The 26070-nt window shown below is 44.9% G+C and overlaps 2 protein-coding genes across 2 annotated transcripts; one reads left to right on the top strand and one right to left on the bottom strand.

Annotated features, from left to right (window-relative positions):
• Positions 1–807: 807 nt before the first annotated feature.
• On the bottom strand, positions 808–15097 carry LOC311119540 (tetraspanin-12-like; the record flags this gene model as incomplete). Its single annotated transcript, XM_084194212.1, has 7 exons — positions 808–1140; positions 3612–3755; positions 5907–6014; positions 9874–9939; positions 13664–13799; positions 14381–14463; positions 15032–15097. 7 exons carry the CDS (start codon positions 15095–15097, stop codon positions 808–810), a joined length of 936 nt encoding a protein of 311 aa, XP_084050338.1.
• Positions 15098–20260: 5163 nt separating this feature from the next.
• LOC311119539 (inhibitor of growth protein 3-like) lies at positions 20261–25717 on the top strand. The gene is made up of 11 exons (XM_084194211.1): positions 20261–20383; positions 20527–20598; positions 21533–21633; positions 22008–22073; positions 22561–22657; positions 22944–23015; positions 23178–23461; positions 23778–23986; positions 24313–24505; positions 24604–24642; positions 24778–25717. Exons 1-11 carry the CDS (start codon positions 20356–20358, stop codon positions 24892–24894), a joined length of 1278 nt encoding a protein of 425 aa, XP_084050337.1. The 5' UTR covers positions 20261–20355; the 3' UTR covers positions 24895–25717.
• The last annotated feature ends 353 nt before the right edge of the window (positions 25718–26070 follow it).

Raw genomic sequence — 26070 nt, 5'->3', positions numbered from 1 at the left:
TGACAATGATATCTGTATCAAACACTTGGTTATGTTAATATTCCTTGGCAAACACACAGTATATTTCACAACCCCTCTGAAATGATCAAATGCTAAGATTATTCTTTGAGCTGAAAGGCATTATTCTCACAGAGCCAGAGATAAATAGCCAACATCATGTTCCATTTATAGGAGACAACAATAATACACTCTGACTGGTGCACAAACGTTCATTAATATGGCTGAGTGGTTCTTGTGGATTTCAACAGGTCTGTGAAATTAAGACATATGATATTTCCAAATGTCCAGATAAACTCAATTTCCTTGGTTCGGTGTGTTTTGAGTGAGATGAAGAGTTGACATGTCCTTACCGCAGTCATTGGTGAACAGGTTTCATCCAGTCAGTGCTAGTGGTGATATTCCCAAACATTCTCAAAGAGGAGGAGGAATGTTGGGTAAACTAAAACGATTCCCTCCCATTCTCACTTTCGGATAGTGGTGACGCTACAGGAGCAAGCCTCGACATAGAGGTCTTTTGTTTCCGTGACAATTTCCAATCCCATCTGTGACAAAATAGTCCTAAAAAGTCCCACAGTCCAGTATGTCATTGTCATGTTGTCCTAAAGGAAAAGAGGGGGGGGGGGGGCATGAGGTGCATTCACTCTCCTGCACCTGTGTCCAATCTTTCTCATGTCTCTTACCCTCTTTTACTCAACCCCCCTCTCTCCCCCCATCCAGTCTCACACTTTTTCCTCATCCCCTGATTCTACTGTGAAGTAGGGGTGAGGGGTGGTGTGAGGGGCAGAGGGGTGGACAGTGTACCACCCGCTAGGACAGCCTCTCCATCTCAAACTGGGTGTGTCCATGTCCGTTAGACGTGGTCGCGGTATTGGACCAGGCCTCAGCCGGGTGAGTGATACCCGATTTACGAGCCTCCCCTGGGGGTCCGTGAGTGATGGTTAGAGGTCCAGGGTTGGTTCCTGGGTGGGGGTCGGGCAGGGTGGGCTCGGGGGGCTTGCGGTCGTAGTAGAGGGCCCAGAGCAGGGTTAGGGTCAGGGTCATGGCCAGGATCTGGGCCACTCCTATAGACACACCCAGGAAACGCAGCACCTGTAGCTGCTTAGTCCCCCGGATGAAACTGTAGATCTTCGGCCCGCAGCCCTGTAGTACACACACACACACACACACACACACACACACACACACACACACACACACACACACACACACACACACACATACACACACACACACAGACAGACAAAGGAGCACAATAAGGGCTTGTCATTTTGAGAACTGAAGCTTTTTCATGTTGAAATATGGCATACGTTTGATCCATGTTATATTAATGTTACATTCATGTAATATTAACATTGTTTCAATGTTTCAGTCTGTCTGTCTCGCCAGGGGCAGACCAACCATACTGAGTCTGTGAGCTGTACATCTGCTGTAGGAACAAAATGAAAACACTCTCTCATCCTATCACATGGATAACATGTACATGGAGAGAAAGAAACAGAGGGAGAGAGAGAGAGGGAGAAAGAGAGATGTAGGGGAAGAGAGGAAGACGGTTGAGAAGTGTGGAAAGAGAGGGAGTAGGAGTGGAGGTGTAGAAAGGCTAGTCTATTACTTCCTGACTGGGGGATATTCACTCTGTGGTGCTACATACCAGACTGAGCTACTCCACACCGTACTGTTGCCAGAGAGAGAGAGAGAGAGAGAGAGAGAGAGAGAGAGAGAGAGAGAGAGAGAGAGAGAGAGAGAGAGAGAGAGAGAGAGAGAGAGAGAGAGAGAGAGAGAGAGAGAGAGAGAGAGAGAGAGAGAGAGAGAGAGAGTAGAGAGAGAGAGAGAGAGAGAGAGAGAGAGAGAGAGAGAGAGAGAGAGAGAGAGAGAGAGAGAGAGAGAGAGAGAGAGAGAGAGAGAGAGAGAGAGAGAGCGAGAGAGAGAGAGAGAGAGAGAGAGAGAGAGGTGGGAGGAAGGGAAAGTCCTGTGGAGAAAGGGAGGTAAACGTGGGGGAGAGAGGCTGGTATAAAGAAAGAGAGAGAAAACAGACAGGAGATTGAAAGGATCCTCCACTCCTTCACACATTCCCCTTGACTCCCTCCTCTGCTGACTGACTGACTAACTGACTCATCCTCACACACAAACACACACACACACACACAGCATCTCTTTGTCCCTCTGCCTGGTTCTACATAGTGAGGCGTAGCAGTACACACACCCCTTTATAAGAACCCCTCAGTTTACATTTAACACAATTAGTAGCCTCTCTCTCGCCCTCCCTCTCTCTCCCCCTTTTCCTGTATCGACTCTCTCTTTGCCTCCTCCTCTCTTTCCCTTTCCCCCACCCCCATTTCCCTCTCTTTTCCCACTGTCACAACCTCCCCTCTCTCCAGGTGTGTTTGTCAGGCAGGAACAGCCTGCTCACCCAGCACCTCTCACCCAGGTGACAATGGGCAGCCTGGCAGTCTGCACCAGGCACACCGGGCCTGCTAGAACCCTGCTAGAGCCACACCACTTGGCCTGGACCATGGGGAGAGGAACTGTTGCTATGGCCAGGGGAACTGTTGCTAAGACTAGGGGATTAACAGTGTTGACTACACACAACAGACAGACATGCTGAAGTGGAGGTGGTCAGACATGGGATAGGGGACGGGGTTGGTTTGGGGTTAGACCAGGACAGTGATTGAGCTGTAGATGGAGAGATCAGGGTGTTTCCCTCTAGGGGATAGAAGACTGAGTGTGTGCGGCCCTGCCTGCCTGTTTGCCTGCATACCTACCTGTCTGTCTGCCTGCCTGTTTGCCTGCCTGCCTATCTGCCTACCTACCTACCTACCTGCCTGCCTGTTTACCTGCCTGCCTACCTACCTACCTGCCTGACTGCCTGCCTGCCTGCATGCCTGCCTCCCTGCCTGCCTACCTGCCTGCGTGTTTGTGTGTGACAGAAAGAAGAGAAATTAAAATAGAAATAGATATAGAGAGAGACTCTAGTGTGAAAGTTTGCTTTGTATTTTCTTTGTATCCTACTGGCAGGCTAGCTGGCATTGCTTGGCATACCTCGCCCCCTACTAGACTTTGTGTGTGTGTTCCCCTCAGCCCCAGACAGCAGCATACGTTGTCCCCTGGTGGGCTTGATGAGGCGTAATAGCTGCACTCTGTCTCAACAATCTGGCAACCGCAGCAGCCAGAAGGCACACTATGCTATCAAGCCTGTGATTGGCTCTAATTGAGTTGTATGGATTTCTCTCCACAATTGAACACGGCAGGTCATTTCAGGCTGCAAATAGTCCTCCCATTGGAAACAGGTTGTTGTGAATGTATTGAATGGAAAACTCCCAACTCCAAGAAAATCATCTCCACTCCATTCAGAAAGTCAGTAGCCTATTTCAAAAAGTTTCTTGTTATTGTTTCTGTCTCTTCAGTAGGTGAATGGGAATCCGTAAGCCTGTGTCCCCCTTTCTGATGATGTCACAGGGGCTACAGAGAGCCGTAATGATCACCTGTAATGATCCTAAAACTTTTTAGGGTAGGGTCAGAGGGTCAGTAGGAGAACAGGTCACCAGAGGTCAAGCCACCACCTAACACTTACTGTGAGGTCAGAGGGTCACTGGGGCACTCCTGGAGGCACTCACCTCTTGGTGAAGGTCACTGAGGTCACGGTAGTGGGCATGGCGAGCACATCCTGGATACTGATTGGAGCAACAGGAGTCTGGTGGCCACTCCATCTCTGTCATCTCCAGCCAATCAGTGAAGTAGATGACCCCACAGCACTTAAACTGGGGAACACACAGTCAAAGAAAGTTTCCATACATTAATAACCCTTTATAACTAGCAGTCTTGCATATTCAAAGCACTAAAGCACACTCATAACCTCTCATGAATACATGTCATATCTTATTAAAATGTTCCTCTTGGGTTATGATATAAAACAGTGAGGGAAAAAAGTATTTGATCCCCTGCTGATTTAGTAAGTTTGCCCACTAACAAAGAAATGATCAGTCTATAATTTTAATGGTAGGTTTATTTGAACAGTGAGAGACAGAATAACAACAACAAAATCCAGAAAAACGCATGTCAAAAATGTTATAAATTGATTTGCATTTTAATGAGGGAAATAGGTATTTGACCCCCTCTCAATCAGAAAGATTTCTGGCTCCCAGGTGTCTTTTATACAGGTAACGAGCTGAGATTAGGAGCACACTCTTAAAGGGAGTGCTCCTAATCTCATCTTGTTACCTGTATAAAAGAGACCTGTCCACAGAAGCAAGCAATCAATCAATCAGATTCCAAACTCTCCACCATGGCCAAGACCAAAGAGCTCTCCAAGGATGTCAGGGACAAGATTGTAGACCTACACAAGGCTGGAATGGGCTACAAGACCATCGCCAAGCAGCTTGGTGAGAAGGTGACAACAGTTGGTGCGATTATTCACAAATGGAAGAAACACAAAATAACTGTCAATCTCCCTCGGCCTGGGGCTCCATGCAAGATCTCACCTCGTGGAGTTGCAATGATCATGAGAACAGTGAGGAATCAGCCCAGAACTACACGGGAGGATCTTGTCAATGATCTCAAGGCAGCTGGGACCATAGTCACCAAGAAAACAATTGGTAACACACTACGCCGTGAAAGACTGAAATCCTGCAGCGCCCGCAAGGTCCCCCTGCTCAAGAAAGCACATATACAGGCCGTCTGAAGTTTGCCAATGAACATCTGAATGATTCAGAGGAGAACTGGGTGAAAGTGTTGTGGTCAGGTGAGACCAAAATCGAGCTCTTTGGCATCAACTCAACTAGCCGTGTTTGGAGGATGTCACGATCGTCGACTGAAGACACGGACCAAGGCGCAGCGTGATAAGCGTACATTTTATTTGTAGTACACCACACGAACAAAACAACAAACAAAACGATACGTGAAGTCCTAGGTTAATACAAAACAAACCTTACGGAACAAGATCCCACAAATACTAGTGCAACACAGGCTGCCTAAGTATGGTCCCCAATCAGAGACAACGAGCTACAGCTGCCTCTGATTGGGAACCACCCTGGCCAACATAGATCTAAACGATCTAGAACGAAAACATAGAAAAACTAAACATAGAAAAATCCACACCCTGGCTCAACCTTTAAGAGTCCCCAGAGCCAGGGCGTGACAAAGGAGGAGGAATGCTGCCTATGACCCCAAGAACACCATCCCCACTGTCAAACATGGAGGTGGAAACATTATGCTTTGGGGGTGTTTTTCTGCTAAGGGGCAGGACAACTTCACTGCATCAAAGGGACAATGGACGGGGCCATGTACCGTCAAATCTTGGGTGAGAACCTTCCCTCAGCCAGGGAATTGAAAATGGGTCGTGGATGGGTATTCCAGCATGACAATGACCCAAAACACACGGCCAAGGCAACAAAGGAGTGGCTCAAGAAGAAGCACATTAAGGTCCTGGAGTGGCCTAGCCAGTCTCCAGACCTTAATCCCATAGAAAATCTGTGGAGGGAGCTGAAGGTTCAAGTTGCCAAACATCAGCCTCAAAACCTTAATGACTTGGAGAAGATCTGCAAAGAGGAGTGGGACAAAATCCCTCCTGAGATGTGCAAACCTGGTGGCCAACTACAAGAAACGTCTGACCTCTGTGATTGCCAACAAGGGTTTTGCCACCAAGTACTAAGTCATGTTTTGCAGAGGGGTCAAATGCTTATTTCCCTCATTAAAATGCAAATCAATTTATAACATTTTTGACATGCATTTTCTGCATTTTTTGTTGTTGTTATTCTGTCTCTCACTGTTCAAATAAACCTACCATTAAAATTATAGACTGATCATGTCTTTGTCAGTGGGCAAACATACAAAATCAGCAGGGGATCAAATACTTTTTTCCCTCACTGTATTTGTGTAGGATGTGTGTGACCTCTGGGGTGGTGACCTCTCACCTCAGTCTGGAAGGTGTTCCAGGTGTGTGTTAGCCACTGGTAACGCTGCAGGCCATAGTTGGGCATCCTGGACTTCAGACTGATCATATCTGACCTCTGAACTGAGGGCTTGGACAGAACACAACAGTGTAACTCCATTAGAGCTGTCCCCGACTAAATACAATCTTGGTCGACCGAGAGTTGTCTGTTCTTTCGACCAATCGATTGGTTGACATTTTCAAACGTGTATTTTTCCATATATATACACATCCTATGTGTTTTCATCAAATCAACCATATGCAGTGAACTTGTCTGATGCTTTAAGCGCACTGTTTGATGAAATAATCAAGCCACACAAATGACTAGAGGGAGTCCAACCGCAAGTGATTGGATTGTGCCAGGCCAGACTCAGACTTGCTGCGCTGTGTTAAAAAAAAAAGACAGCGAGTGACTGTGACTAGCACCCGTTGACTCTCTCTCCTCCCTGCTTCAGCGACCACCACATAACTCCAACAGTGTTTATCGCGCTGTCCATGTTGCTGAAGCTGCAACATAATTACAGTCATTTCTGACTGAAAAGTTCTGTTATCGAAATCCCTAATGTGTTTAGGAAAAACATTCCCTATTCCCTCAACCCTTGCTCTCTTTATGTGACACATGTATGCATCGCATGCACGTGACCAATAGGGCCTGACCTATAGCATATCATAATCACATCCAAAAATTGGTTATAACAAACTCTGAACACCGTAACAGCAAAATGGATGCAGAGGACGTGACAAATAAACTCGAAGCGGGGGAATGTTTACTGGTTGCTCAGGAGGTAAAGGGGAAGTCAGATGTGTGGAATAAATTGGACTAGTTGTGGAAAATACTGGAGATCAAGAAAAATAAGGTAAGGAGCAAGCGCTGCGAGCATATTACGTGTGCCAAACAGGAGCTGTTAGATTACAATATAATTTCTCTGACTGTTTGGAACAATGTAAACAACACTAAATAAATGATGAGCATACCAGAGTCTGTTGTAATGTTTATTTTTTATTTATTTTTTATTTTTTTGCATTTATTACAGCAAAGACTAAAACCAGTCGCATTCATTTGTGAATCCAATTTCCAAAATTAGTACAAGGGTCGCTTTGTTATTTTATTTTAAAATTAAAATGCTTGATTGCATTTCAAATCATGAATGACTCGTATGCTGTGTGATGACATGAACGAATGAATGATTGATGTATACAGTACTATAGCTTATATACTGTAAGTATTGAAATATAGGCCTAAATAAGTTACAGTATTAAGACTAAACAGGATGCGCTCTTAGGCCTACAGCTCGATGGTTATATAATGTTCCTATACTAAGCCTACTAATGATAATGAAATTACTTATTATTATAATAATGATCATAATAATACTAATAGTAATAATAACAATAAGAAGGAGATCAAGGAAAAAGGATATCATTATTATTATAAATAAATAAATAAAAATCGGACAATTTGGAAGAGTGTAAACAACACTAAATAAATTATAAATAATACCAGAGAGGCTGATCTAACGAAAATAAAGTGTAAAGCCTTTATTACATCATAGCAAAGATTAAAAACAGCCGAATTTGTGAAATTGTTTATCCGACATGTTGTGGTTGGTGCTCACGAAGGCTTGGTGCTCACAGAATTAGTAGGCTATTAAACAAACACTCAAACAGGCAAGAGAAGCAGGATCTGTCTTATTTCTGTAGATATATTTGGATGATTTATGAAGCCTATTATAACGGCTATTGATTATAGACCTAATTAAGTTGGGGTTTCCTCTCTCCTCACTTTTCTTAGACAATTAAGGCAAGGGCTGTTTTCTCGTCTCCTAACTCCGCTGCTGCCTCTACAGCATTGTTCTCAACACCAATATGCTGGTTAACTTTACTATTATGCACATAGCGACATGGTCTAGGAAAAGGCACCAATTCAACAGCGCACTGATGTGTTTCAGAACCGGGAACAGCGACCGCTATCCAACGCGGGAGAAAGCGCATCTGTTATAAAATAATATAATTTTTATTTGTGTTACACCATTGTTCCTACGTAATATAACCATATACAATTTCAGTAGCACATGTCTTAGTGATAGACTGTGCCATCCCCACGACCTCCACAGTGGATCAGTCCACTCAGACAGGCGCCAATCAGACAGGTGTCTTGCACACCATGATATTATTAATATAATTGCTACTGCTCGTCTAAAGAAATCTTGGTCGACCAACAGCCTATCGGCCAAACCATCTGCCAGTCGACTAAATGGGGTCAGTCCTAAACTCCATTTCATTCAGTATAGCTACATTCAGTTCAGCTATATATTTCAGTTCAACTTCATCTGTGAACATTTAATGTACAGCTCATATATTATTGTCACAAGACACTCAACAGAAAGCCCTGAAACCATATTGGAGCAACAGTCACAGTGGTGTATATTTAGCTACCAGCTCTCTGTTTCAAGCCTAGTTATATAGTCCAATCCTCTGACCATGCCCCAAATATTTTCAAACACACAACTTCTGACTCTCTCCTCTAGTGTTTCCCAGGCCTCCAACACTCCGGTCTGTAGTTGCTGAGGTTGACAACGGCTTGTTGTCTAAAAAATTACCCCTGTCTGGGCTCTGGGGAACCAGACCAGAGCTGTTCAGCAGACCCACAGTCTGACACACTTAGCATGCATAACTCATCCTCTCCTCTCCTCTCCTCTCCTCTCCTCTCCTCTCCTCTCCTCTCCTCTCCTCTCCTCTCCTCTCCTCTCCTCTCCTCTCCTCTCCTCTCCTCTCCTCTCCTCTCCTCTCCTCTCCTCTCCTCTCCTCTCCAATAAAACCTCCCCCTAACTCACCCCTGGGCCTTCCTCCCCTCCTCCTTCCTCTCTCCTTCACTCTTTATCCCTCTCTCCTCTGGTATTGTAATGAGATTGTGATAAGCATAATACGACCCAGGTTACCCGGAATTCCCCTGGGGCCAGGTGCATCACCTTGGTGCTGCCTTAGCAGGATTCTGATAAAGGACAAGGCACAAAGACTACAATACCCACAACCCCCTGCGGCAGGGCAGGTATGATTAGGAGGGAGGCGGGTGGCACTGTGGACTCAAAGGCCAGGTGCTAGTGCTACACACACACATCCTCAGGCTTGCAGTCAAGTACCAAACACCCACACACACCTTTCTCAGTTTGCCATACACACTGCTCTAGCCAGTGACCAGGTGCTCCACGCACACACACACACACACACCTGCGCGTTCAGAGCGAATCCCACCTGCTGTGAGGGGACATCAAAGCCACTGTGGGCTCTTTCATGGTGGAGAGATAAGCCCCTGGCCCAGGGGAAGGGAGGCCCTGTAGGGGAGAGCCCATTGTAATAGAGAGCCCGGCCCATTGTATTCAAACACCCACACCCCGAGCAGATGGAAGAGAGGATGCAGGAGGAGGAGGGGAATGGGGGAGGGAGGGGAATGGAGGACACAATTATACCCTATCTCAGGGGTATTCAACTCTTACCCTACGAGGTCCGGAGCCTGCTGGTTTTCTGTTCTACCTGATAATTAATTGTACCCACCTGGTGTCCAAGGTCTAAATCAGTCCCTGATTAGAGGGGAACAATGAAAAAACGCAGATCTGTTTTATACCTGGTTTCACCCAAAGACACTTTAGGGACATTGTGGAATTTTGAGACATTGGACATTTCTTTCAATTTTTCGGTTGTTCATATATAGCACCAGTCCCATTTCCCTGTGCTCTTTGACCTGCACTGGCCATGTTGTTTATTGGGTAGCCCCAGTAAGCAGAGAAAGAGGCGAGCTCTCTGAGCAGAGCCGGACATGACTGGCATTCATGTTTATTCATAGCACAGCACAAAATATAGACATGCCTATAAGGACAGCCACCACACACAGAGCTGCTGCATAGAGCTAAAGCAGAGAAAAATAGCATATAGAAAAGTAGTGCAGCACTCACCTCGTCATACGTCCACACCCCACTGGCCAACTCCACACAGAAGATCACCAACAGACTGCCAAAGTACTAGAGAGAGAGAGAGAGAGAGAGAGAGAGAGAGAGAGAGAGAGAGAGTGTCTTGTCTGAGTGATTGATCGTCATGGTGGATGGTGGGAGAAAGACACAATGAGTAGTGATGTCATGTTCTTCAATCTCCAGACGCCTGTTCCACTCATGTCACATACATGCACATACACACTGACACACATTACACACACCTATTTCCACACACACACACACCTATTTCCACAATTTCACATAAAATCAACAAAATACTTTCATGTAAACACAACTGTGCAAACACACACAAACACACCCTCACACACACCAGACAAACACACACAAAGGTGTTATGAAGAGTAATGTGTGTGTCAGCCATTCTGTTAGGGCTATGTCAGTGGTACAGGGTATGTCTGACAGCCTGTTTGTTTGGAGAGTGTAAATATTATTGGCAGACAGATGGCTCTGCCTTGCCTTTGTTAGTGCTACACTCCATTTAGAGCAGGCCAGTCCAAAACAACATAGACACACACACACACACACACACACACACACACACACACATTCACACACCTCTCACCCAGAAACTGATCTCACCACACAAAAACATCTCCCCTGTCTTCTTCTCTCATTGCAACTATCTATCAAGAAGGTAAGAGCGTGACCTTTTCACCCTTCGAACCCCCCTCTAACACACTCCTTCACACACATACCAAAACATACACAAACAGTACTTCAATACTTCACTGTTCTACAAGGACGATTTCCAGGTGTGAAGAGAATATGAACCTTCCCTTGACCCCTTCTAGCTTTAGTGTACAAAACATTAACATGCTCTTTCCATGACATAGACTGACCAGGTGAATCCAGGTGAAAGCTATGATCCCTTATTGATGTCACTTGTTAAATCCACTTCAATCCGTGTAGATGAAGGGGAGGAGACAGGTTAAAAAGAAAGATGTTTAAGTTTGAGACAATTGAGACATGGATTGTGTATGTGTGCCATTCAGAGGGTGAATGGGCAAGACAAAATATTTAAAAAGTGCCTTTGAACGGGTTATGGTAGTAGGTGCCAGGCGCACCGGTTTGAGTATGTCAAGAACTGCAACGCTGTTGGGTTTTTCACACTCAACAGTTTCCTGTGTGTATCAAGAATGGTCCACCACTCAAAGGACATCCAGCCAACTTGACACAACTGTGGGAAGCATTGGAGTCAACTTGGGCCAGGAGCCCTGTGGAAAGCTTTCGACACCTTGTAGAGTCCATGCCCCGACGAATTGAGGGTAAAGGGGGTGCAACTCAATATTCGGAATGTGTTCTTAATGTTTTGTGCACTTAGTGTATTACCTTTCTCACAGAGACATGTCTTTATGTTTCACACATTTCATTTCAAGGGGGAAGCTCTCTCTCACACACACACACACACACACTGAGGTTAGAGGAGGGTTGCAGTTGTTTGAATGGAATGTCAAAGCTTCCAAGAATGGATTTCCTCCTGTGTGGAGAGACTTACAGCATATTTCCTTTCCCTCACTGATACTCAATTAACACGTACACAAGGGCGAGAGAGGGAAGAGGGGGAAAGAGAGGGAAGGAAGGAAGACAGGTGGAGGAACGACAGAGCGAGAGGGCGAGAGGGGGAGAGGTATAAGTTTAGGCTAAGGGGGATTTAATTGGCGTCTTTAAGGAGGGCCTATTTTTAAGCGACCTTTCTAAGCGTTCAGTGGAACAGCATCTCAGAGCAACTTAAGACCCTGCAGTCGTCCCTAACATAACCCCACTATCCCACAACGCACCACTGCATGCATGTAAACATCTACAAACATCCCAACAGCCCCTCAGAGACCCTAAATGGACACTTTGACGCTTCTCACTAGCTTAGTCCACAACAGAAACACATTACTATCTATTACATGTAAAGGCCTTAACTGAGCTTAAAGCCAGGCACCATCAATTGCCCACCACAGCCATGATAGAGGGGGGGAGGGGGGGGGATTATTCAGGTAAGTGGGCAGAGTTGAGGAGGTGGGGGGGGCGTTCTTCTGAAAGGGATGCCCCCAGCTGGTGAATGGGTGCGTGGGTAACACAAGCGCCACTCACCCCTCTCAGCCACCTCTCCATAAGCGGGCGGAGACGGGTGGGATAGCATTACCCATTGTCCCTCTCAACCGAGATAATATTGTCTCCGCAGTGCACCAACGAAACACAAGAATGCCAGGTTAGAGTTGCAAGGAGAGAGGGATGAATGAAGTCCCAATGGAGGGGTGGAGGAAGCGTGAGGGAGACCCAGAATACAGGCACTTTGGTTAGGGACAGACAGACAGAGGAACCCCCTCCCTCTCTGTCTCCCCACACAGCACACCTGGGAGATAGAGCCACAATACAGGCGCCACACCTTCCCTCTCCAATGTTCTGCCCTTCCACTCTACAGGAATATGAGCAGGTTAATCATGTACCCTGTCCTGTTATAGTTTTAGTATGCATGACACAATTGGTCAATGGAAATAGTGCATTGTGCTGCCACGATTGCTTCTGTACGGGAATACGTGTTATGTATTCAACACATGTATAGTAAAGTAATGCTCCGTAGCACATGCTCTGTAAGCACAGAGATGATACATTGTTTAGTCATCTGCATGCTGGTTGGATGGAAATTGCTTTTTTGGGGCGCTGTCTCCCTCTCTCCCTTTTCTGTACCTCAGTCGGTTTCTAATGCTGTCTCCCTCTCCTTCACCTGCTCTGACTCAATCCGCCTCTCTCCCTTTTCTTTACATCCCTGTTTCTCTTTCATTCTCTCTTTTTGTTGTCCCGCACTGACAGTGGTGAGTGATTGAGATAATCACACCCTTATCTGTCCATCTCGTGCCCTCGCTCTCTCTTTCTCTCTCTCTCTCTCCCTCGCTCTCTCCCCCTCTTTCTCTCTGGCCATCCATCAGTGCCCAGGGTACCATTACTCTGGCAGGCTCAGACAGCAGCAGCGGTGAATAGTTTTACAGCTGTACTTATCCACGGGAGCGCCATTCCGTTACACACCAGCAACATCCCTCCACCAGGCGCTAGCTCGCTCAGAACACAGTCCCGCACGAGGGGGGCGTTCGCTAACACAAGACGCGGCGCCACACGCTTATGGGATGATGAATGACCATCGTGGCGCTGCGTCGGATGAGTAACGGCTGTAAAATCGAGGGGGGAATTCTCAGTGCATTTCCCTCCGGTGTATGAACGGTGAAACTACGCGACTGTGTGGCTGTTGGGTGAATTTACAGGCCTGTTCCAGGGTTTATGAGGGTACAATAATATGACTTTATTGAGATGCTGAGGACATCAGGCTGTTACAGATGATGGGGACAATAGCACATGGAGATAGATAGGGAGGGCTGACTGTGTGTGTGTGTGTGTGTGTGTGTGTGTGTGTGTGTGTGTGTGTGTGTGTGTGTGTGTGTGTGTGTGTGTGTGTGTGTGTGCGTGTGTGTGTGTGTGTGTGTGTGTGTGCGTGCGTGCCTGCGTGTGTGTGTGCCTGCGTGTGTGTGTGTGTGTATTTCAAGGTTGTATAAATGTGTGACTAACACCGATAGCTAAAGAAAACCAGACCGAGATCTACAGCAATTACAACCCGCTTCTCCAACTAAACTGAGCTCATCACAGTTTCCACACACACACACACACACACACACACACACACACACACACACACACATACATACATACATACATACACGCAAACACATGTTCATTTAATTCAGACACATACCCAGGACAGGAGTAGAAGGTTGCATTTCAGTGTGCCGCAGTAGCCCACCATGGCAACGATGATAAGAAAACAACACACTGCAATGATGACGGGATGGACAGCCGGGGAATACGTGAGAACTGCTGCTTCCTCCAGCCTACAGAGAGAGAGAGGGGGGGGGGGGGGGGGGGAAGAGAGGTGGAGGGAGGGAGAGAGAGTGAGGGAGGAAAAGGGAGGAGAGTAACTTGGCAGACTTTTTGTTTATTTATCTATCCATCCTGCTATTGCTCTCCCCTCCCCCCTCTCTCTCCCTCTCGTTCCCCCTCTCTCTCTCCCTGTATGGCCTGTTGCATTATTATTAATACAGCAGCCAGCAGTAAATAGTGATTACACTCTGTAGGAATGTGGATCTCCTCCACCGCAGCAGTTACTGTCAGGGGCCAGTGAGGGTGAGATGTGATCTGTGGACAGGTCTAGGTGATAAGAAACTGTTGAATTAAAAAGTTATGAGGTTGATGATTTGCGGAAAGGTTGCCAGGTATGAGTAGGGGTGATTTATTGAGGAAGTGAGATATAAATCCAACAGCTTTCTTTATCAGTCTCCTTCTTCCTCTATTCTCCTTCTCTTGTTTATATACTAATGATCTTCCTCTCACGCTTTCTCCCTGTCATCTCCCTCCTGTCCCTCCCAGTACCTGCCCATTGCGAGGTGTCAACATTGAGATCCATATCACTCACCTGGTGTGGGCCGTCAAGATGAGCACAGTGTTCAGGTAGTCCCTGAGCCAAGCAGCCACCCCCAGGACACATATCGACATGAGCTGAGGGAGCAGAACATACACACACACACACACACACACACACACACATAGAGAGAGATAGAACACACACACACATATTACACACAGACACACACATAACATTACAGTTTTACCAAGTAGGCCTACAGTAAACACTTCCACTCAAAATATGTTTTGTCTGAAAATGCTTATGGCGGTGAAATGATCATCCAGGGACTTGGTATGGCAACAAAATGTGGCCAAGGGGGCACCAACCCTGGAGCACTTATCACATTTAATGGCCTATAAATAGCATGCACTAGAATGTCAAACATGCAGTTTGTGCATACTTGGGATGCAATTTGCACATTTGTTTTTCTACAAGAAAATGTATGGTGCAGCCCTATTTATAAAGTAACCGGCCATTATGATCAATAACCGTAACCCTGGCGCGGGCACTGCGGCTTGGAGGCACGCGTTGGGGTGGATGGATGGGAGGGGTGGAGAGGGGTGTGGGGTGTGGGGGAGGGGGTATAAAGTTGGCTGCATTGTGTAGCGTGAGCGCGGGCCCTACCCGGCCACCTGCTCGGGGGTCTCTCGCTTCTCTTACCCAGAAGAGTAAATTGAGAGCGTAGAGCAGGCAGCGCAGGCACCTCACCGCGTCCTCGCGAGCCATTCTGAGCGCAACAGCAACTGGTGGCCAAGACAGGACTCCTCATCTTAACCCGCACCACCATGGCAACATAATTAACTAAAAGGAATATAAATCAATTAAATTAGGACTATTAGCCTGTCCCATGAATACAAAACGAGTTCTGCGCGCGCCTTTCCAATGTCTTGTTTTAGCAGCCGCGGTATATCCGTGGGAAGTTCCAGACAGCTTTCACAACAGGTGGTTTCTTACTTTCCCCAGTCCAGGAATGATGGAGTGTGCGGATGAGCGCTCAGCGGTCCTGACATATCCAAATCAATCATCACTCACTTAGCAAGGTATACTGCGAAAACATATCCAGAACCTTACAGCAAAACAACTTCTTATAAGGGCTTTTGCGCAAAATGAACATAATCCATTTGGTTAAAATATTAATGTTAAGCACTCCTTTTACTCCCAGAGCAAACGTCAAACACAAAAATGCATACTATTGCACAGCAGCCTAAATCAAAACCCATAAAATAAAACTTCAGTTGCGCACGTAGACAGTGATTCCCAAAATCGATCTCTCCACAAAAACAATCCCCGGTGGCGGTATGATAGGACTAGCCTACCTATCGTCCAATTCAGAGTGCGGAGTTGGTTCTGCGCTGTCAGTTCAACTTTTTCATGTTTGAGTGGCCAAAACTCAACTAGCAGTTTGTTCTGTGTCATCCAGAGAGGGTTTTCCGCGGGGTCCTAGCGCTTCGCCTAATTGCAAAGCAGCAGCAGCAGCAGCAACAGCAGAGCTATGGGTCTTTACCGGGGATGGAATGTGGACAGCTTTCTGCCTCCTAGAGATAGCATGCATAGGTCAAGAGGTCACATCTAGAGAGAGTATTATTGTGTGGGGTAAATGTGGGATGGGACTTCATCATGGGACTTCTTCACTGGAGAGAGCAATACTAATGCTGTAATAAGTGTCACCACTCTATCAAAGATGTGCATGGGTATTCTATTCTATTCTGTTCTATTCCCTGTGGGATGACGGTACATAGGTGTATCACATATTCTTCTTGATACATATTCTTGATGATTTGTTGTATCTATCCATCATCTACTGAACAATATCGGTGACATGTGGTCCATTAACTGTGAAGTGGGAGCATTCATAAGATGAAGTCACAACAAAGGTGTCAATCCTTCAGTTATGAAACACTGAGCATATCTCAGCCATATAAAGCTTCCATTAGATAATCAGATTATTGGTTTGTCAACTACTGAGTGGCACAGTGGTCTAAGGCACTGCATCGCAGTGCTAACTGTGCTACTAGAGATCCTGGTTTGAATCCAGGCTCTGTCGCAGCCGGCTGCGACTGGGAGACTCATGGGCGGCGCACAATTGGCCCAGTGTCGTCCAGGGTAGGGGAGGGAATGGCCGGCAGGGATGTAGCTCAGTTGATAGAGCATGGCGTTTGCAACGCCAGGGTTGTGGGTTCGTTTCCCATGGGGGGCCAGTATAAAAAAATAAATAATTAATTAATTTAAAAAAAACATGTATTCACTAACTGTAAGTTGCTCTGGATAAGAGTGTATGCTAAATATGTAAATGTACCTTGATCCTAAGCTCATTCTAAGAAAAAACATGAATGAAAAAGGGGAAGCAATGAGTTACCCCATCGGCTACATAATCAATCATTTAAAAGAGGAACCATAGGCTGGGGTCGGCAGGGATTGTTCTGTTCATTTATTGTCTTTCGGTCTGTTTTTAATGTCCACAGTCTGGCTATGAACCAAATGGGGTTGGTCAGCTTTAAAAGCTTTATTGTTAGAGATGCACACAACAAAATAAACTCCCATTAATTAAATTGATAATATATCTTGTGTTCCCTGATAACAATAATGTTGACTCAATAGATTAAAGGAAATTACATCACAGCATAGACTTGCCTGGGTGGTCTTCAGTGTGCCAATCCAATGGAGGCAAGGAGATATGAGAGGATTGGTGGGAAGGAGGATGGGTTGAGATGGAAATGGTGAATGGGGGGGTTGGGAGAATTGAGAGAGGAGTGAGACAGTGTTTGGTGCATGGGATGGATGGGTTAGGGCTTGTAATGGAGGGTTGGGTTGAGAGAGATCATGAGGAGAATAGCATAGAATATAGTTTATTATTGAGAGGATACATCAAATGTGAGAGACTGGAGAAGGGGTTGAGACAGTGAATGAGAGTGAATGAAGGTGCACAAACGAGTGGTGAATGACATAGTAACCTACAGATTATCATTGTTTTGGATGAATAGACAAAACAAAATGCACATGAATCCATCCTATAGACCTACAGTGCTTTCAGAAAGTATTCACACCTCTTGACCTTTTCAAAATGTTGTTGTGTTACAGTCTGAATGAAAAATTGATTAAATAGAGATTTCTTGTCACTGGCCTACACACAATACCCCATATTGTCAAGTGGAATTCTGTTTTTCAATATATATTGTTTAACAAATTCATACAACATAAAAAGATGAAATGGCTTGAGTCAATAAGTATTCAAACCCTTTGTTATTTAGGCAAACCTAAATAAGTTCAGGAGTAAAAATTTACTTAAAGTCATATAATAAATAGCACGGATTCACTCTGTGTGCAATAATAGTGTTTAACATGATTTTTAAATGACTACATAATCTTTGTACCCCACACATACAATTATCTGTAAGGTCCTTCAGTCGAGCAGTGAATTTCAAACACAGATTAAACCACAAAGACAAGGGAGGTTTTCCAATGCCATGCAAAGAAGGACACCTATTGGTAGATGGGTATAAATAAATAAAAAGCAGACATTGAATATCTTTGAGCATGGTAAAGTTATTAATTACACTTTGGGTGGTGTATTACTACACCCAGTCACTACAAAGATACACTACCCAGAAAGACTCACAGCTGTAATTGCTGCCAAAGGTGATTCTAATATGTACAGTGGCTTGCGAAAGTATTCACCCCCCTTGGCATTTTTCCTATTTTGTTGCCTTACAACCTGGAATTAAAATGTATTTTGGTGGGGTTGTATAATTTGATTTACACAACATGCCTACCACTTTGAAGATGCAAAATATTTTTTATTTTGCAGCAATTACAGCTGCAAGTCTCTTGGGGTATGTCTCTATAAGCTTGGCACATCTAGCCATTGGGATTTTGGCCCATTCTTCAAGGCAAAACTGCTCCAGCTCCTTCAAGTTGGATGGGTTCCGCTGGTGTACAGCAATCTTTAAGTCATACCACAGATTCTCAATTGGATTGAGGTATGGGTTTAAACTAGGCCATTCCAAGACATTTAAATGTTTCCCCTTAAACCACTCGAGTGTTGCTTTAGCAGTATGCTCAGGGTCATTGTCCTGCTGGAAGGTGAACCTCTGTCCCAGTCTCAAATCTCTGGAAGACTGAAACAGGTTTCCCTCAAGAATTTCCCTGTATTTAGCACCATCCATCATTCCTTCAATTCTGACCTGTTTCCTAGTCCCTGCCGATGAAAAACATCCCCACAGCATGATGCTGCCACCACCATGCTTCACTGTGGGGATGGTGTTCTCGGGGTGATGAGAGGTGTTGGGTTTGCGCCAGACATAGCGTTTTTCTTGATAGCCAAAAAGCTCAATTTTTGTCTCATCTGACCAGAGTACCTTATTCCATATGTTTGGGGAGTCTCCCACATGCCTTTTGGCAAACACCAAACGTGTTTGCTTATTTTTTTCTTTAAGCAAGGGCTTTTTTCTGGCCACTCTTCCGTAAAGCCGAGCTCTGTGGAGTGTACGGCTTAAAGGGGTCCTATGGACAGATACTCCAATCTCCTCTGTGGAGTTTTGCAGCTCCTTCAGGGTTATCTTTGGTCTCTTTGTTGCATCTCTGATTAATGCCCTCCTTGCCTGATCCGTGAGTTTCGGTGGGCGGCCCTCTCTTGGCAGGTTTGTTGTGGTGCCATATTCTTTCCATTTATTTATAATGGATTGAATGGTGCTCCGTGGGGATGTTCAAAGTTTTGGATATTTTTTTATAACCCAACACTGATCTGTACTTCTCCACAACTTTGTCTCTGACCTGTTTGGAGAGCTCCTTGGTCTTCATGGTGCCGCATGCTTGGTGGTGCCCCTTGCTTAGTGGTGTTGCAGACTCTGGGGCCTTTCAGAACAGGTGTATATATACTGAGATCATGTGACAGATCATGTAACACTTAGATTGCACACAGGTGGACTTTACTTAACTAATTATGTAACTTCTGAAGGTAATTGTTTGCACCAGATCTTATTTAGGGGCTTCATAGCAAAGGGGGTGAATACATATGCACGCACCACTTTTCCGTTAATTATTTGTTTGAATTTTTTGAAACAAGTTATTTTTTTCATTCCACTTCACCAATTTTGACTATTTTGTGTATGTCCATTACATGAAAACCAAATAAAAATAAATTTAAATTACAGGTTGTAATGCAACAAAATAGGAAAAACGCCAAGGAAGATGAATACTTTTGCAAGGCACTGTATTGACTCAGGGGGTTGAATACGTGTCTAATCAAGATACTGTATATTTGTGTTTTATTTTTCATATTTGTTTTCAGAAATGTTAGGGGAAAAAAATCACTTTGACATTATAGAGTATTTTGTGTAGATCATTGACCAAAAAATGAAAATTAAATCAATTTTAATCCCACTTTGTAACACAACAAATAAATCAAGGGGTGTGAATACTTTCTGAAGGCACTGTATATCAGGCATATAATGAACTTAGATCCACAATCTGTTAGACTATTCAAGTGGGGGATGTTTGTTTTTTCTCAGTGTGTTACTTATAGTTGAATGTGTTTGTTATAGTTAAATAATATATCAATTCAATGTGTGTGTAGGCCTACACAATATCAATTGTGCCAGATGAGCATTATTGTTGCTCACCTGCATTGAGGCTACAAATAAGATATTTCCTTTTGATCAAGTATTCATTTAAAATAAAAAATAAATAGGGCCTTTGCATTGAAGTTTGATGATTAAATCATATTTTCCACGTTGGAAAAGTTAAATGATGTTACTTCAGTCAACGTTTGAAATGTATATGTCTATGAACTACAGGAACTAAGGGAATTTTGAAGTTTAGCACGCAACTCCATATCTGGCCAATCACATTCCACGTCGCTACAGACGTCACGTCCTCTGACCTCAGTTTGCCAGTAGTATTTTTTCTTGGGGACACAGTGGCTTGCGGCGCCATATTGAAAGACACAAAGTATTTTCATAAACGCCTAAAATATCTAATTTTCCAAAATGCTGTACCTAGAGGATTACCTCGAGAGTGAGTATTAGGTTTATTTTACGCCTAGGTGGTAATATTTGTGTATTTACTGCCGTAAATGTGCATAATTTTATCCGGAGCGCGCCCGGACTGTTAGCCTAGCAATGCTAACTCCTATATTCGCTTTTTCTTCTCTCTGGCAGTGATCGAGCAGCTACCCATGGATCTCCGCGACAGGTTTACGGAAATGAGAGAGATGGACCTGCAAGTTCAGAGTATGCATTGCTACAGCGTGACAGTCTCTAAACACTTCACCGGCGAGCATTTTTCAAGTTGAAAAACACATACTTCTCAGTTTCGCACTTTTTAGGCTCATGGTGCAGAATAAAGAATCGAACTCTTAACACTAGCTAACGTTAGTTAACGGCCAAATAAACATTTGTTAAATCCATTATTTTTATTTGTATAACTAACACAGCTAGCTAACGTTAGCGAACTTGGCTAATATAACAATAACTTTCAGTAACCTGAGAAACAAGTTAGTGGGTTTGTATGATTCTAGTTAGGGTTATAGAAATTACAAAAGAACATAATGTTTATGTTATGATATTTGTTTTCCATATAGATGTCCAACTAACGATTGCTGATCATGTGTGCATGCACAGAAGTTGAACAATGAATGTAAACAAAGCAGGGTACATGGATTCGGAGCGTGCACATCACATGTAGTATTAATGTTATACATGTAGCTAGTTAGTTAGCTGTTTTATCATGTAACTTTAACTAGCTCCATATACATGAACTGTTTGCTAGCTAGAACATGCACCAATATTAATTTAGTACAGTGGTTCCCAACCAGGGGTACTAGGACCCCTGGGGGTACTTGAGAAGACTCATGAGACCATAGGTCTACTGGTCAAATGCACATGTGCGTTTACTTCAGAGGTACTCAGAGGTACTTCAGAGGCAAAATTTATTTGGTGGTACAGTAATCGAAAAAGGTTGGGAACCACAAATTTATTAGAAGTGGTTCGGTTCCCTGGTAGTTTTAATCACAAGTAGGCCGGTCCACGGACACCACATGTAATATTAGCCCTTCTGAAGTACAAGTAAATATGAATTCATCCACATGCATGCAGAGTATAAACCCATATAATTAGTGTCTCAGACACACCTGTCCAGATTGCTCACTGCTCCCATTTGCTGTAGATGCCATGGACCAGTTGGAGCAGAGGGTGAATGAATTCTTTGTCAATGCAAAGAAGAACAAGCCAGAGTGGAGGGAAGAGCAGATGGGAGTCATCAAAAAGGTGCCAAATAAATCTAAGATTTATGTGTATTTCCCTTTTCAGAAATACAGTTTTGTTCTTTAAATCCCATTTTAAAAATTACGATAAAGCTGTACTACCACACTTTTTGTGGTGAATCTTTGTGCTTTGCCGTTTACATTTTAGTCATTTAGCAGATGCTCTTATCCAGAGCGACGTTCAGTTAGTGCATTCATCTTAAGATAGCTAGGTGGGACAACCACACATCACAGTCATAGTAAGTGCATTTTTCCTCAATAAAGTAGCTATCAGCAAAGATGGAGCTAGTAAGAAGAAAATAAAAAGTGTGAGTTAGTTCAGGAAAGGATTTTTTTCTTTTTTGAGATGCCTCTGACTGCTTTTTCTCTCTGTTTCAGGACTATTATAAGGCATTGGAGGATGCAGATGAGAAAGTACAGCTGGCCAATCAGATTTATGATCTGGTGAGTTGGAATTTGAATGCCAAGACGGAGCTCTGTCTAATGATGTCTGGTTTGTCTAATGGGTCATGGGGAAAATGTAAATGCTGTAGGTTGGTATCAGCACAAAAAATATGGGAATCACTTCTATAAAAAGGTAGGGATAAGGGGAGTTAGAGGAGAACCGTTGTTGCTGGTGGCCTTTTTCAAGATGTCACCACTAAAATATAATATGTTCTGCTCAGGACTGTGCGTTCTCTGTTGTGCCACTAGGTGGCAATCAAACACTGCAAATTATTTGGAAGTCACTGAAACGTCAGTCTTTTCAGATGTTTCTAATATTTATTTTGATATTGACGTTTCTTTCTTTTGATGTTGATGTATTTCATAGTGAATACTCAATGTGTAAAATCTTGGGGGGTTTGTTTAACACCTATATTGTCGGGAATGAACAGTATCGTATTTTGAAGTTGTACCTGTATATTATGACGTTATGGTGTGTGTGTTCCAGGTGGACCGCCACCTGAGGAAGCTGGACCAGGAGCTGGCTAAGTTCAAGATGGAGCTAGAGGCTGACAACGCTGGCATCACTGAGATCCTGGAGAGACGTGAGTCACACCTGTCAATCACAACATGTCAGGAGACCCATCCCCTTCATCTTAACCCTCTTGGCCCTATCAGAATGTTGGGCTGACAGGATGCTTTTTGCTAGTCTTGTTACTGTTGCAATTCCGTGATAGGGGGATATTATCAATCTGCCCATCGGGATATTTCAGCGCTGCTAGGGGGGCGGTATTGACCTAAAAATGACCCTGTTGAGTCAAGTGTTGTTTCTTGTGTCTGTCAGTGTTGTCACTGAGAGCCAGCTCTGACATTGCCTCTCTCCTCTGTCAGGATCCCTAGAGATGGACAGCCCCTCCCAGCCCGTCAACAACCACCACGTCCACTCACACACCACCGTGGAGAGTAAGTACAAGTCTTGGCTGTTTGGCTGACTTTCTTTTGGAGTTGTTCCATGTCAGTAGAGAAATGTATATTGTTTAAGGAGCTTTGTTTGTATAGATGATTTGCTGCTTTCCTATGTGAGGTCATGAAGGTAGTAAATAATGTCATGTTTGTGTGTGACAGAGAGGAAGTACACCACGCAACCGAGCCACCACACTACAGAGCACGTCCCAGAGAAGAAGTTCAAATCAGAAGCCCTGCTCTCCACACTCACGTCAGATGCCTCCAAGGAGAACACACCAGGCTGTCGGACCAACAGCACAACGTCAGCCTCTAACAACGTGTACAGTGTGAACTCATCCCAGCCCCTGGCCTCCTACAACCTCAGCTCTCTGACTGCTGGGCCCGGGGCTGGGGCAGGGGCCATCACCATGGCTGCAGCGCAGGCTGTACAGGCCACCGCACAGGTATAAACACACACTCTCTCTCCCTCTTTCTCACACTCTATCTGTCTCACAAACTCTCTCACACACCCTCAACTCCATGGCCTTCTGATTTATTCATATGAGTGCTGCACTGATGCGGATCTGTATCAGTGTCTTGACCCAGACTGTCTGTTCTGAGAATGATCTTATCTGATTGGGACAAATGTCCTTGAATGTGTAACTGATGTTTGTCCATGTTTGACTGTAACTAACAGTGTGTCTCTCTCTCTCTCTGCCTTTCCCATCCTCTTTCCCTCTCTGTGCCCTCCTTCTCCTTCTCTCTCCCCATCGATTTCAGATGAAGGAGGGCAGGAGGACTAGCAGTCTGAAGGCCAGCTACGAGGCCATTAAGAACAATGACTTCCAGCTGGGGAGGGAGTACTCCCTGACCTCCCGGGATGCCACGGGGGCCTACTCCACCTCTGCCCTGGCCAACACCCTCACCCAGACCCTCACCCCCGCCGGCTCAGCCGTCGCCTCCGACTCCCGCGGCGGACGCAAGACCAAGTACGACACAGCTTATATGCGCACACACACACAGCCTCCCGTACGCTCAGACAAGCATGACAAGCCCTAGCTAGTGGTCTTCTCCAGTGATATCACATAATTTCATGCCTTATTGAACCGTATCAATCCACCCTGCATCAGATGAACAGACGTCAGGCCGAATCACGCTACATCATTTCAGTGTTCAAGTCCCATGATGTCACACCACATTATGCCAGCCATGCTTTTCAACTCTGCCCCCACAGCATAAATAAATGAAGACGTGAAGATGAAAAATTGAGAGCTTGTCTAAACTGCTCAGTCTTCTCTCCCCTGCCCCTCCACAGAGGCAACACCAAGTCTTCCAACCACCAGTCGTCATCCTCCTCGTCTTCTTCGTCCCTGTCGTCGTGCTCCTCTTCCTCAGCCCTGGCCCAGGAGCTGTCCCAGCAGGCCTCAGCCCTCCCAGAGTCTGAGACCAACAACCAGGTGGACTGGACCTACGACCCCAATGAGCCCCGCTACTGCATCTGCAACCAGGTACACACACATCCAGAGACCCACTCTCTCTCTCACACTCTGGACAGCACATACCTACAGCTGACAGGTTAACTAAAATGGTTTCTCTTTTGTTAAAGGTGTCTTATGGAGAAATGGTGGGCTGTGATAACCAAGACGTAAGTACCCATTTCCATTTGGGAGTGCTTTTCTCATATTCTACAACTGTTACCTCATTACTTTCACATAGGACTTTGTCAAATGAGAGATGATGCATGAGAGATAACCTGAGTGCCCCGTGTGTGTTTGTGCAGTGCCCCATCGAGTGGTTCCACTACGGCTGCGTGGGCCTAACAGAAGCCCCCAAGGGGAAGTGGTACTGCCCCCAGTGTACTGCCGCCATGAAGAGGAGAGGCAGCAGGCACAAATAGACACCCCACCTCTACTACCCCTCTCCTCATCCAGGACCACCCCCATCCCATTCCACACCCCTACCCAGCAAAACCAACTGTCAATGCTATATCAACTGTAGTTCCTCCCAAACAAATGTGTGTACCTGTTGTGGCCACACACACAGTATTCTTATTCACCTGTCTGTCTGTGTGACCTCTCAGGGGTCAAAACAGTGGGGTCAAAGGTTGTTATTGCAGAGTCAGTCCTGTGTGACTATTTGGACGAGACACCTGACTGGAAAATCAAAACAAGGAGCCAAGACTCCCTGAATCCTCCCCTCCTGAATTTTGAGCCTTGGTGCACCCCTTCTCTCCCACATTCATCAGACATTCCTCGCCTTTCCCCTTGTGACAGGAAGGGCCACACCCCCCTCCTACTTCCACACCGGCTGCAACAAGAAGTGCTCATTACAGTAAAATGCCCACAGACTGGGAAATGTAGTCATGGGGTGTTTATTGGACTACAAAACCCAACCCCCTCTACAAGTTTTGATTTTAATTCTTAAACGAATTGATGAAACGCAACTATGACTTTGAAAGATGAGGATGATGATTGGGACGGTGGTCATTTCAGGTAACGTATGGTTGAATATGACTGACCCTCCACGATTGAGTCCTGTAAAGCTGAAGAGGTCAGAATGTACAGTGTAAGAACAGTCATAACTGAAGCGTGTCTGTGAGTGTAAGTGTTTCTGTATGTGGGTGTGTGTGTCACTAGTCATTCTGTACTGAGATGGTGTGTAAAAGTTTCCAGAGATGTAAAAAAAAAAAAAATCCAATAAAATGATCAAGTTCTTTTGGTATTTCATGTTTCCTGACTTCGTCTGTCAAGGATGGCCTCTCTTCTTGATCAAACTAGCTCTAGGTATATATTGTATTCGACTACACAATCAAAATGTAGAGTGCTGATGAATCACCAATGTTTTGATTCACAGCAGGCTTACAATGTGGACTGATTGTGTTGCGTTTTAATGGTGACCTGTTTCAACAATGTTAATGATATATTTGAGCTCTCAACCAATGCAGTACTAACAGGGCTATTCAATCATGTCCATCAAGACTGATGTACTGCTGTTTTTCTTAATTAATCAATGCCACTGATTTGCCATGAGTCAGCTCACCAGGTCTAAATCATTCCCTGATTAGAGGAGGGTA

This window comes from Coregonus lavaretus (genome assembly GCF_964263955.1).
Source record: "Coregonus lavaretus genome assembly, contig: HAP1_SCAFFOLD_6012, whole genome shotgun sequence".
In the NCBI taxonomy this organism is placed as follows: Eukaryota; Metazoa; Chordata; class Actinopteri; order Salmoniformes; family Salmonidae; genus Coregonus; species Coregonus lavaretus.
The sequence above is the reverse complement of the archived record's forward strand: the minus strand, read 5'-3'. Positions and strand labels throughout refer to the sequence as shown.